Source organism: Rosa rugosa, chromosome 6 (genome assembly GCF_958449725.1).
Source record: "Rosa rugosa chromosome 6, drRosRugo1.1, whole genome shotgun sequence".
NCBI classification, from domain to species: Eukaryota; Viridiplantae; Streptophyta; class Magnoliopsida; order Rosales; family Rosaceae; genus Rosa; species Rosa rugosa.
The window spans coordinates 45,705,489-45,718,618 of record NC_084825.1 but is presented as its reverse complement, the minus strand read 5'-3'; the positions used below and the strand labels follow the sequence as shown (position 1 = coordinate 45,718,618).

Sequence of the window (13,130 nt, the reverse complement as noted above, 5' to 3'; positions counted from 1 at the left end):
TCCGCCATACCCATACACCAGATTTGACCCAGACTCTATCAGCTCATCTGACTCCGGCCCTCTCGACGCCGACAGGGACAAGGACGACGACTCCAGCCCGACCAGCGATCTCAGTGGCCTCAACGACGACTCCAGCCCACCGGCGAAGACTCCACCTGATCATCTCCTAGCACCGGCGACGACTCCACCTGCACACCGCCGCCAGAGACGACCTCGATCTCACCTATACAAGTTGACCTCGACCGCCCAGACGCCGACGACTCCCTCTCCGGCGTTCAACCACCGACCCGAGCCCGGCGATTGCATCCCAGCAGCAGCGAATCATCTGCCATTCGACTCAGACCAGACCCGCCATCGACAACGACTGCTCAGATAGACCGACTGTGTTTCGTTCACCGGATTCGGATCGGGTCGTGGCTGCGTCGTCTTCTTCAGCCACCGGTGGTTCCTCTTCTTCTCCGATCTGTGGTTCCTCTTCTTCCGATATGGCTTGGATAGTTGTTGTGTCGGATTCGGTTCAGAATGCGTTTTCTTCTCCGATATGGCTTGGTGTTGGGCTGATGTCATCAAGATAGTTTCTGGGCTGTTTTTTTTTTTTTTTTGGTAAATTTGGCAGAAGGATATAAGGAAAGAAGAAAGAATAATGGAAAAAAAGAGTAGTTATACATGTCTATTGCGAGGCAATAATATGAGTATTGGGGGGCAATAATATGCATATAAATTGATCAATTGTGATCGTAGTGTATTCATTTGGTTTTGGGAGTTTATGCAATTCACTGGAGGGCAATAATATGATTAATGGAGACAATAATATGATTATTGGGAGGCAATAATATGGTTACTGGGGGGCAATAATATGATCAATTGTGCCTGTAGTGTATTCATTTTAGTTTTGGTAGTTTATACAATTCACTGGTTGGAAATAATATGATTATTGGAGGCAACAATATGATTTTTGAGAGGCAATAATATGAGTATTGGGGGGCAATAATAACATTACTGGGGGGCAATAATATGGTTACTGGGTATTATTAGGGGGCAATAAATTCAGACACCGGAATCCCGACACCAGTCCGGTAGCCGGATTCCGGTTACCGGCTGCCGGATTCCTGTGGCCGGTCACCGGAGACGGCGGCCGGCCACTGGTCACCGAAGTTCGGCAAGGTGGAGGATGACTTCTCCCTCTAAGTGAGAAAGAAGGAGAGGGCAAAAAAGTCCCAAAAATAAATAAAAAGAATAAAAAAAGAATTAATTGGGTAAAGGGGAAATAATCCCTTAGAGTGTTTTGGGTAAATGGGGTTTTTAAACTCTTCGTTGTGCAAATGGGCAATTGTTAAGCTGAAATTGGGTAAATGATCATTTCCCCTTATTATTTTTTATAGACTCACAATATTTCGTTATGTTATATTCCTCACTAGAAAACGTTACTTTCTTGTAGATTTGAATCATTTGATAAGACTAGATATCAGAGATTGAGAGTGGCAAAAATAATTACTCATTATTTTACCGTTTTACCATAGTGAACAATGTAACGTTAAATCCAACCAAGAAAAAAAAATGTTAAAAGGCGAAAATTCATTTCCCGCCATCAGAAGTTAGGGTTGATAAATACCAATTGACCGAAAATTGAAAAAATAAAAACCACTTCAGCTCTGGAGTTCGAGCTCTAGCCCCTAATCTCCGACCTCCTTTTGCCTCTCTTTGTACTCAAATTGCTTCCAAATTGGTCTTAAATCTTCGTCTCCTTAGAAATTTAAGCGATGGCCGGGCAATCTGATCCTAACCTCTCTATCTTTTCCGCAGAAGAGGTTCATCTCTCTCTTCCCTACTATGTGTTTAATTTGTGTTCTATTTCGATTCTTGATGCGAATCCAATTCGAAATTTGAAATGCCCAGGTTGAGTTTATGGCTGAGGATGAGTTGGTGGAGATTGTGCCCAATATGAGGATGGATAAACTCACTCTAATCTGTGTATGATCTTCAGTTTTTTACTCTTCTTAGACTATAGTTTGAGTTGATTTATGGAGTTTGGTAACTTTTTCTCACTGCTTACAGGGAGATTATGGTCCATTCTTCCCGCAAATGCCTGCGCAAGTTCCGCTGTGGCTGGCAATTGCGTTGAAGAAGAGGGGGAAATGTACAATTCGACTCCCGGATTGGATGTCGGTCGGTGAGTCTCTTGCTTATTTAGCATTAGTTTTGATTTATGGTCTAATAGTTCACGAGAAATTCAGTTCAATAGATTGTTTGAACCTGTGATCTAATTGTTATGCTGTTGAATGCGGATTGATTGTTGCAATTGTTTATGGGAGTCTCACTATCTGCAGTACATTTATAGAGCTTGTAGGTTTGTTATTTCGGAAAGAGATAACTGATTTCAGGCGATGATCAAGTTAGAATGCTTTACTGCAGAATTTTGTGTCTCTCGGCTAAGACACTCAACTTTGGTTGTTGGAATTGTATCAGAGTGGTGTTGTTTCATTCATATCATCTGCAATCGTGGCAGTGTTGGTAATTAGGGATGATTAGTGTCGGCATTTACATCACTACTTAGAATTCATTTGACCTATAACAGTTTCAGGACATAATGTGTTATTTTACATCCAAAATCAATAAGATGTAGTATCAGACTGGTCTCGGGGTTGGATCATTGCCAAAACCAGTTACCCTTTTTCTTTTTGTTTTTTAAAACTATGTCTTCCCTATCTTTCAATTTACTTATTGCATTTTCACTTATTTAACAACAATCATTCTGGATTCTATTCTTTCGAGTAATCAAGAATAAGATGTACTAAGATCAAAGTCAAAAGTAGAGAAGAAAAGGGAAAGCCGGATATGTGTTAATAATCTTACTTTCTGTATTGGAACTAGAAAACTTGAGCCAAACTTTGGAAGCGGAGCGTGACTCTCAGGAATCCTTTCAAGTCCTACCTTTCCATTATGTCGAAATTTCAAGGCTTCTTTTTGATCAGTAAGTACAAAAACATTCTACAAAATCTATATTTTATTGTACAAGTGTTTTAATATCAGCTGTAATTTTGTTGATATAGTGCACGCGGTGACATTCCTGATGTATATACGGTGAGTTGAAGACTCATCTAACCTTTATTTAATTGTTCATTGGTCTTTTCACCAAACCTCACTAAAGCTCTTTCTAATAGGTGAGGTCTCTTATTGAAGACATTAGGGATGTAAGGTTTCATAAGGTCGAGACTAGCTTAGAATCATTTGAGGATGCTCGCTCTTCTGCAGTGAAGGTATGCTTTTCCTTATCAAGCATTTGGATGAGCTAATTGAAAGTACTGAGAAATTTCAAAGTTGAATTTAGGTGAGGTCTCTTATTGAAGACATTAGGGATGTAAGGTTTCATAAGGTCGAAAGACTAGCTTATCAAGCATTTGGATGAGCTAATTGAAAGTACTGAGAAATTTCAAAGTTGAATTTAACAATCCCTTTGGGCTCAACTTTTAGGCATGTTGGGATTTAACAGTTGAATTTCACATTGTTTGTTTGGATGAATTGATATGTAAATGTGAGAGAGTTGTTATTTTCTCTACAAAGCGTATCTTTCATCATACATTTGAATGACATGTATAATGTTGTTCAAAAGGCATTGAGTGAGTCTCCATCTTTATAAGAAAGAGCATTGAGTACATCTATCATGATGTGTCGTTTCTTGTCCTCTTTGATTTGTGTTCCAAAGTTGATTTCATTTGCACTGGCAGGTTAAAAATCTGTCCGCAATGGAAGTGAATTTAGTTCGTCCATTTGTTGGGAGAGCCTTACAGGCATTTTATAAGCATGGCAGTCCAGAGCTGGTTCCAAATCCAGAGAGAATGCCTCCCAGACAGCCACAAGCAACTGATAACATCCAAAGAGTAAGTGCTTATGTGATCCATATTCTTTTGTTTTCTTTCATTAGTAGAATTGAGGGAGATGAAGTGACCATTTATCGTATTAACTAGTATATCTGTGCTATATTTTCACAAAGCTCAGTATTCATTTGATTAATTTGTTCTTCACACCATATTCCAGAGTTGATTATTTATTAAAATACTCACTAGATCCTGTATATAAATACACAAACACATGCACAGACAGGAAGTATGCCCTTGTGTGATCCAGACTCATTTGTTTCTTTGCTTAATAGAATCAAGGAGGTGAAACTGTAGTAGTGATCACTTGTTTCATTAGCAACTGTGACGATGCTATATTTTTTCAGAATGCTAAGTACCCTTTTGATTATACATGCTTTTGAATATGCATATCTGACAAAACAATTGCCAGTCTACTGAAGTACACAAACAGAGGCACAGACAAAAAGACGGTTTATACACTTTTTGACTATATTTTCTGCCTTTTCAGCGCCCTCTGCGGAAACGGTAGAGCTTTCATGGTGTCAACAGGTCCTTTTAGTTCCACCAGAAACACTAATTTAGCTCGCCAGGAAAGTAGTGATGCTCTTTGAACAACATTTTAAGCAGAATCCTTGTTGTAGTTAATAATGCTTTCTATTGAAGTTATTGAAATTCTTATATAATACAGTTCAGAAGTTTTACATTCTTGCATAGTTGTAAATGATCCAAAGTTTCTCTTTTCCTTTTTATGATGCAATACTATATGAAGCCTTTTGTTTGTGATATTGTTGATGCCTGTTTGTGACTACATGCAGATTATTGGCATTGATACATCTTCCATGGTCATTTTCAATGAGTTTGTCTAAATCATTCTTGTACTATGTCTAGCTTTGGGTAGCTACCTTTGATTTTTATGTACTATAGCATGTGTTTGTTGATTGCTTTGACATTTGAATGCCTTTTGCAGCAGCTTCCTTTTTTCCAGTCAATCAATGTTTCTGACTTATCAACACATGAGAAGCATTTATTCTCTCTCCCTTATTTCAATTAAATTATAAGGATCTCTTCTTTTATTGGCTTCTGTCACTGCAGAATTAATCTGTTTCCTGAAACAATATTATTGATGCTCTTCTTGGATATGAAGTTGCATGTGAATGAGTGTTCTTTTACCAATCCCCCTGTGCTGGGAAATAGCTTTAGGTGTGGACAATTTGCAACACCAATATACATTCACTGAAAAGAGACAAGAGTTGTATTCAGAAGAAAATAGAAAACAAGTGCTTGCAGCATCTACCTTTTTTATTTATTTATTGATTCTTTGTGTGTGTTTTTATAAGACTATTTCCTGGCAGCCTATATTGAGTTCTAGAGTCATCATAGGGATTCTTGTTTACAAACACAGGATGGACGTTTGGATATTCCTCGGTGGCCGGAGTAGATTGAGCCAGAACATGCCTCATGTTCCCTCTGTCTCCACTCTTTATCAAAGAGGTATTAAAATAGTCTTTCTGCCACATGCATTTGGTTTGTCAAGTTTTGGTGTTCATTGTTAGGCCAACATACAACCCATAAACAGAGGGGACTGATGCTGCATATGCCTAACCCTCAAGAAACCTCCTTCCCTCCCAGAAAACTCTGAGCCTGTCTGGCAGTGCTTCTACGCGATGGCTCTTCTGCTCGAAGCACTTCTATTGAAGGCCACATGAGCTTTTGCGGAAAACAAACGTGCTTCTTGAAATGCACTTGGAAGCACTTACTAAGGAAGTTATTTTTGGGTCAAAAAGCACTTTCAATTGTTTCTGCCAACCAAAAGGGTTTTTGGGTAGTCAGAAACCCTTTTAACCTAATCCTGGATGCAGTTCATGGGTGGCTATATGTAATGAATGATGGAAAGAAAAAGTTCAAGTTAAATGCTTTAATCATGTGTGAAAAGTCATCAGGAGTAGTTATTTGTTGAACTCAATTTTTTAAAGTTGCTGCCTGCTGTGGTTGGGTTTCAACATAGTTTATAGTCTTCATAAACTAATCTCTGGTTTGGAACTTTGGACATGTGCTAGTTTGTTGCACAAGCCTATTTTTCATAAATAATTCCAAGTTCTTATTTTATCCATCAATTATTTGATTCCAGGTCCACTTCCCCAATGATCTTTGCAATCATTAGATTCCCACTGATATTGTAGGGTAGAATTATCTGGATTTCTTTTGTTATGAACTTATCCTAACAGAAATACTCAGATTTCAAACTGATAATGCATCAAGTATTAGACTATTCATTCCTTTGATCCCTTTGCATGTGCTTTTGCTCCCATGGCCTCCACTCCAGCCTGGCTTGGCCTAGTTTGTGGGTGTTTTAAATATCCAAACTGTTGGATAGAATAGGATAAAACAGAATACAATGTGTTTGGTATAAAGTCAATGGTAAATACATTATATAGTATGGTCTCTTCTAGTGTGCTGCTATGTTTAAGGATGTAGCGTAGTGATTTGGTTAGAGGTTTTGGTCAAAATCTACGATCGTCATTCCTGTTGAACCTGAGTGGATTCGTAATGATTCATGAACCTGTTCATGCTCTTTTGATATAGTTTTTCATCTCATGTAGCAAGTTTAGCAAGTAGTTTAAAGATATTTAATTTATCATAAACGGATTGTCATATGTTGTTCTTATCCTAAATATCACTTATGTTCACATGTAGTCACTTTATTTGTATAAAACTATAGAAGATTCTTCGATACATCGATTTATCTACTCTCCGCTAGTGGTAAACTAGTTCCTCCGCTGGTAGACTAACTCCTAGTAGCCCCTCCGTGAAGAGGGAAACTTGCTCTATGTAGTTACAGATTAGCTCTACAAGAGATTTGAAGTTGTCTTACCACCATACAAAGTTAATTTATCGAACTTTTATGTCATTATTTCTTAAGAAACTCTAAAATGAGTTGAGCATAGAAATATCGTAAACTGTCAAATAAAAATTCGTATTCTCGCTAATGTCCCGTCAACACTTGACCGTTGCAGTGAATAACTGAATGTGCTAGAAAGTGGGCCAAAATATGCCTAGGGGAAGACCACAGGATGGTTCTTAATGTGTACCACAGGATGCTTCCAGGTCCTAACTAACCGACCATCCAATCTGAAAAGCATGAACTAGCTTTGTTTGTTTGCTCTATTAAGTTTAGACATTAATGAAAAGCATGACTGGGTTGGTTGGTTCGGTCATTTTAGGCTCCCCCGCTGGACATTAACTCGCAGCGAATGTCCTCATCCTCTTTAAAGTAGTCGGAAGACAGTGAAAGATACTGCTTCTCAACGCGTGGTCCCACCCTTTTGGCGCGCCCGCGCTTTCGCATCAAATCATTGTTTATTCTTTGCTTTTTTTGTTTTATCTATTTATTTTTACCTGTTGTTATTCTTTTCAGAAATGGGATTTAAAATAAGAACTGCTGGATTTTGGCGAAATTTTTATTCTTTACAATTTACATAACGTGGTGAATAACATATAAACAATGATAAATCATGAGTGCGTAGATTTGGAGCGGGTCTTGACATGTCATTTAACACTTCTAATTCTCAATCACATAGTAAAAAAATTCTTGATCGTTTTTATTTTTTCATTTTATCATGATACCAGAAGTATGTTTATGAAACATGGATGCCCTCTTAAAAGAGATAAAAATTTAACTGTATAGTAAAATCACTTGGCACTATCTATAAGCGCTTAACTCTTTAGTTTTATTTTGGTGAAATAAAATTTAATTTAAAAACTCTTCGTTGCCATGTGAAATATTGAAAATGATTATTTTCATTGCCGTGTAATATGGACGCTCGATTCATTAGCTATATATCAGTCAAATAAAATATAATATTCAAAAACTCCCTGTTATCATGTGAAATATTCAAAATATTTATTAGAATAAATGTGCTACATGACATAATTGTGACTTAAATTTTTTTCCACAAAATGAGGTAAAATTCAAATCACTGCTTAATTTTTAATTAATATAAAATGACTGTATTCCGTGTTAGTCACGGCTGAAGTCAACCTCATCTAGTTTACTGTACAAAAAAGATTTCAATTCAAGTGGATTGTGACTTGGTCCCCAAGTATAATATAAATCTAGTTATTGCTATCACAGAATTCCCATTGTGCCCATGTGGTTTTCCAACTCACCTGTCATTGTTCACTGTTTGGTTGCATTTCAATATTTAGTAATTTCCTTTTTCTTGTTTATATAGGAAGAAAACAGGCACCCAATTTACCTCGATTTCCGTCCAAATACAATTCCCCTCAAAGAGCCCGGAAATAGAAAAAAACAAAATTCAAATCGAAAAAAAAAAAACTTTAAAAAAAAAACCTAAAAAAAAAAACAATACAAATCGCATCAAGATCCCTCCAAATAAGCTGCAGAAGCATAGGTGGAAGGGCAATATTTAGTAATTTCACTACAAAAAATAGGTGTAATATGGTTGGGGAAACGCTACAGCGATGAATAATTAGATGAGGGTTAGAATATTCCTCGCACCTTCAACGAAATTGCAACCATTAAAATGTGAATTTCCCCTGAAAAAAAAAACAAATAATAAACAAGCTGTCGTCTTCCGCTTCAAAAAAAAATTACCTAAAGGATTAAGTTTGATTTTAAAAAACAGAATCCAGCACCAACCCGCCAAAGGCACCCAAATATACCTCGATTACCGTCCAAATACAATTCCCCCCTTTATCCACTGTTTCGGCGTGAACGAGGATTTCGTGGTCCTTAAGTAATCCGGCGAGGCTAGTTTCGTCATTTCGAGCAACCCCCCCCCCCCCCACCTCCTTCTTTATAATAGTTTATATATCAAAGTCCCCTATCCCCATTGCTTCCATTCCGTCCGTTTTGATTTTGCAAAGCTTGCTCTGCCTTTCCCTCTTCTTCCCCTTAATTCCCTTCTTCCGTTGATCACCGGATCAACCAACTTAGAAATTTCGTTTCCGAAAACTAAAAGAAAACAAAAAATATTAAAAAAAAATCGAAGACCACGTAATTCGATCAATTTTGTTCTCGTAAATTTTTTTTCTTTCTGAATTTCGAGGATTTTTTTTTGTTTGTTTTCTGTTGAGAAATTGGGAGCTGAATTTGAGGAGGAGGAAGCGAGGTTTTGGAAAAAAAAATGAACCGGGGTCGGGTTCTCTAACGCTGAATCCCCACACAGGATGATGGCCACAATAGGGACGTGGTGATAGGAGGAGGAAGAAGAAGGAGCGAGAGATAATGGATTGCCGTGTGTGCATGGCCGGAGGAGACGTTTGGATGAGAGGTCAGATCGGAGGGGCTCTGAGCCAGGAGAGCGAGCACGACCTGGCTTCGATGGTCAGCGATTTCTTGGAGAACGGTAGCGCCGGCGCCGGCGACTCTTGGTGTAGCAGCGATAGCGACTCCGCTCATCTCTCCGATCTCGCTCACCTCGCTGATAAGATTGCGGTACGAATTATCGACCATCTCTGTTTAATCTGCATGAATTTTACGAATTTATTGATTAATTTTATAGAGTAAAATTTGAGTTTGAGCTGCAAAATTTCCTAAATTGTAACTTTGGTGACTAATTCTGCAATATTTGGATGAGTTTATGTTCTTTTGAGAATCTGCAATTTGAAATTATTCAGAAGCGACTTGACTGGTTATATAGCTTTTCCAATTCAAAGTTTTGTTGTTATTGAACTCAGTTTGAATTTTGAATTTAAATTGTCTGCAATAACAGTGCTTTATTGAAGTTGTGCAATTTCATGTGGCTGAGTTGTTCATATGTGCACACTTTTAATGATGGTGTTGTGTTGTATCACAGTGTTACAAGTGCTCGGTGGCTCAGTACGAAAATGATTTGGCATCAGTGGTTCATTCTCTTATTCTGTCAATCAGTGAAAACAATCTTCATCTTGTCAAGTCAGGTCCGTGCAATGCCAGCTGCCTCAAGTTTTCTCTAGTAAAGCTTCTCAGGCTTTCTGGTTACGATGCTGCTGTGTGTTCGGCTAGATGGCAGGGCAGTGGAAAGGTCCCTGGAGGTATGCAATTCTTCACTTTTGCAAAACCATATATTAGAGAAGCAGGGTTTGTTGTTTCCTACTTGGTGTTTATTATCTGTTGGTAAAACAGTAGTTGTGTTGTGTCTGTTGCATGTAGAGTGATGCCAGAATATACCAGTATAGTCCATTCATGTTCCCACAAAATCTATTCTGCAATTAGTAGTTTATGTTTCATATACACTCTTCGACCATTTCCAATATTGTTTCAAGCAATTGGAAATAAGTGGAGGAATGGCTTTTAGGAATAGTTGCTTATGCTCAATTTAACTGGGTCTAGATAGATTTTTCTGATTTCAATGAGGATTGGGAAAATCTGCCATTTTTGACAGTTTCGTTTTGTATCATCTCAGGGGATCATGAATATATAGATGTGGTCAACCACAGCAATACAGGGAGTTCTGAACGGCTCATCATTGACATTGATTTTCGAAGCCACTTTGAAATAGCTAGAGCTGTTCAATCATATGACAGGATATTGAATTCGCTGCCAGTTGTTTATGTGGGCTCCTTGACTAGGTTGAAACAGTTCCTTCAAGTTATGGTTGAAGCAGCTAGATCTTCCCTCAAGCAGAACTCAATGCCTCTTCCTCCGTGGAGATCACTTGCTTATTTGCAAGCAAAATGGCAGTCACCTTATCAGAGACAGTTCGATCTAGATGAACATAATGGCAACAGTGTCTTCTCTTTTGACCACAAACAATGCAGTGGACATTTGAAGATGCTGCAGTCCCAGCTTCACTCTGAAATAGAAGCAAATAGACTGTTGAAGCCCAAGAGCAATGATAATATCAGGAGACACAAGCCTGCGCGGAGTTATTCTTTGTTCCGGGCTCTTTGAGATGTACAGATTTTTGGCCTTTGAGATGAGAGAATTGTACTGCGGCTTTTCAGAATTTTTTTTCCCATGACATCAAATAAGTGATAACCAGAATGAAGGGCAGAGGTCCATATCACCAACGCGAATTAGCAATAACCTGAGGCATATACTATATAGTGGAGACATTTTCATTGTTTTGTTTCTGCTGGGGAGTCATACTATATTCTTTCACCTACAGTGCACAGACATCAAACAACGCTATCTGGTTTTTGGAATCACTACTGGTTCAGTCCAGCAGCATCACCGAACTAGTTGGTACTTGGTTGACTATGGTGTACCATTTTTGTTTTTGTTCTTTTATATCTTCTTGAAATGTATCCCTTGTCCTTATTTTTGTTGGCCAAGGAATTTGTGATTGTAATCTTTTTTCTTTCTTTTTCTACCAATGTTGAGTTGCTTTTCTTCCCCAGTCGGAATGGTTTCTTGGAGTATAATTATTTTCACCCAATAAATACAATAAAGTTTATGTGAGAGATATCATGCTGCTGTTGTTGCTATTGTCTTCCAACAGATATATTTTATGTTACTGTGGAGTCTTCCATACTTAAACTCGAGTTTCTGAACCGGAAAATCAGTGCCAGTACTATAAAACATAGTCCTACTACGAATCCACCTGTTTCTTTTTCTTACAAGTTATAAGCAACAATCTTATGAACAAATTGTTCATGGTGGTTTGATTGTCATTGGCCTGTTGATTCTCTAGCTGTTTATATATTTCTATAACTTATACCTCCAAAATTTAGTAATCAGGTCAATATGGGCCAAGGAGAACCAATGTGGTATGGTGAAGATACTGGGCTGTGACGGCAGTACTGTCTAGTTGCCGAAATGAACAACCTCCCATAAGCTGGGATTTGGAGACTGGTGAGATATCCTTGCCAACAAGGTAGGTAGGTGCCTCATCTTTTGGGACGCTGAAAATTGTTTCTGATTCAGTCGTAGAAGGAAACTGAGCATCTGATAAGATGATAAGAGGGGTTAATTGACTGAGTTGCGAACAAGGCATCAATTCTCTTATCGAATCTTCATAAAATGCGTCTCATACTATTATTATATATATGCGCAAATGTGTTCAAAGACAATTCAGTAATCATTATAGTTTGACATCAAGGAAAAAAATGAGAGATCCAAGTACTCAAATGCCCAATTGCATTAGATGCTTTGTAACTTCATAAGACAATATGAGTGATGAAACTCGACGCTCGCCCTAAAAACGTTTCATATATCTTGTGGTGGTGGAGGCCGCAAGTGAGCCTTTCGTGTAGTGCATCACCGAGTATGGTCTCAGGGTACCGATGTATTAGAAGCATACATGCTTGGTGCTCGATAGGGCAGTGCTTTGCTTTTTATGTTAGAGTAACACAAACAAACATCCATCATATACATTCAAGAAACACAAACCATAACTCGATGAAGAATTACTAACCTGATGATGTAGAAGCCATCGCAATGCCGAAAGCACAAGTCTTCTGTTCTCTCCAATGCTTTAGTAGTCTATAATGGGGTAGACAATATTGCTTGATTAATTGTGAGAACAGGGACCTTGCTTTATATATGAGTTGATGATTCCTAAACCTTCCCATAAAGATTTCCTTGTGAATCATGGATTCAACTCCTCTGCAAAGCATACTTTACTTCATGTCTTAGTAAACTAATTATAGTCCACATAGAATTAGGTTTCCTCAACCTGCAAAGAGTATAATCACACTTTCCTTATTTGCAAGTTATCCGGATTGCATCACATTGTGTAATCCTTAATTCTTGTTCCTAAGATGATCTTATATTGTGATTAATGAAGTTCCATATTGTATGATAGTCCAATTAGGTTTTACATTTTAAGCTATGCATGATACTGATGGAAATGAGTTTTGGAAATAGTTGTGTGACACCAAACAATTGAATAATTGTGCATTTGTGCGACACCAAACAATATATATGAATATATCTACCACATGTACGTGTGTTCTATTGGAAGGAATTTAGTTAGACCAATTTGGTATTTGGTGCATGTAATTAACCCTCCATAGGTAAGTTTTGGAAGATGAAACTAATAAAACTGGTGATGCTTATATTGCAGCATTACTATGACCCGTTGGGGCATCAGTACACCACCCTAAAGGAAGTAAAGAAATCTAAGCAAGCAGTTAGAGTTCAGAACGCTGAGAAGCCAATCAGAGCTGAGGATCATACACTTCAGATGTTTCTAGCTTGATTTATAACTTCATGAATTTTGAGTTGTCTAAGAACATATTTCCATGTAGTCTTTTAACAATAACCAATTTGTGATGCATATGTAAGCAATAATGCAAATTGGATATGAGGATTAATAAAACTTGGTT

At 37.9% G+C, this 13,130-nt stretch overlaps 2 protein-coding genes across 2 annotated transcripts; both read left to right on the top strand.

The window, feature by feature from the left end:
• The first annotated feature begins 1,603 nt into the window (after positions 1-1,603).
• Positions 1,604-4,642, top strand: LOC133717073 (DNA replication complex GINS protein PSF2). Its single transcript, XM_062143708.1, has 8 exons — positions 1,604-1,808; positions 1,897-1,971; positions 2,056-2,170; positions 2,872-2,971; positions 3,051-3,081; positions 3,162-3,257; positions 3,726-3,878; positions 4,366-4,642. The coding sequence occupies exons 1-8, from the start codon at positions 1,761-1,763 to the stop codon at positions 4,384-4,386; spliced, it is 639 nt and encodes a 212-aa protein (XP_061999692.1). The 5' UTR covers positions 1,604-1,760; the 3' UTR covers positions 4,387-4,642.
• Positions 4,643-8,707: 4,065 nt separating this feature from the next.
• LOC133714758 (uncharacterized) lies at positions 8,708-11,266 on the top strand. The gene is made up of 3 exons (XM_062141012.1): positions 8,708-9,315; positions 9,677-9,893; positions 10,265-11,266. Exons 1-3 carry the CDS (start codon positions 9,106-9,108, stop codon positions 10,750-10,752), a joined length of 915 nt encoding a protein of 304 aa, XP_061996996.1. The 5' UTR covers positions 8,708-9,105; the 3' UTR covers positions 10,753-11,266.
• Positions 11,267-13,130: the final 1,864 nt, after the last annotated feature.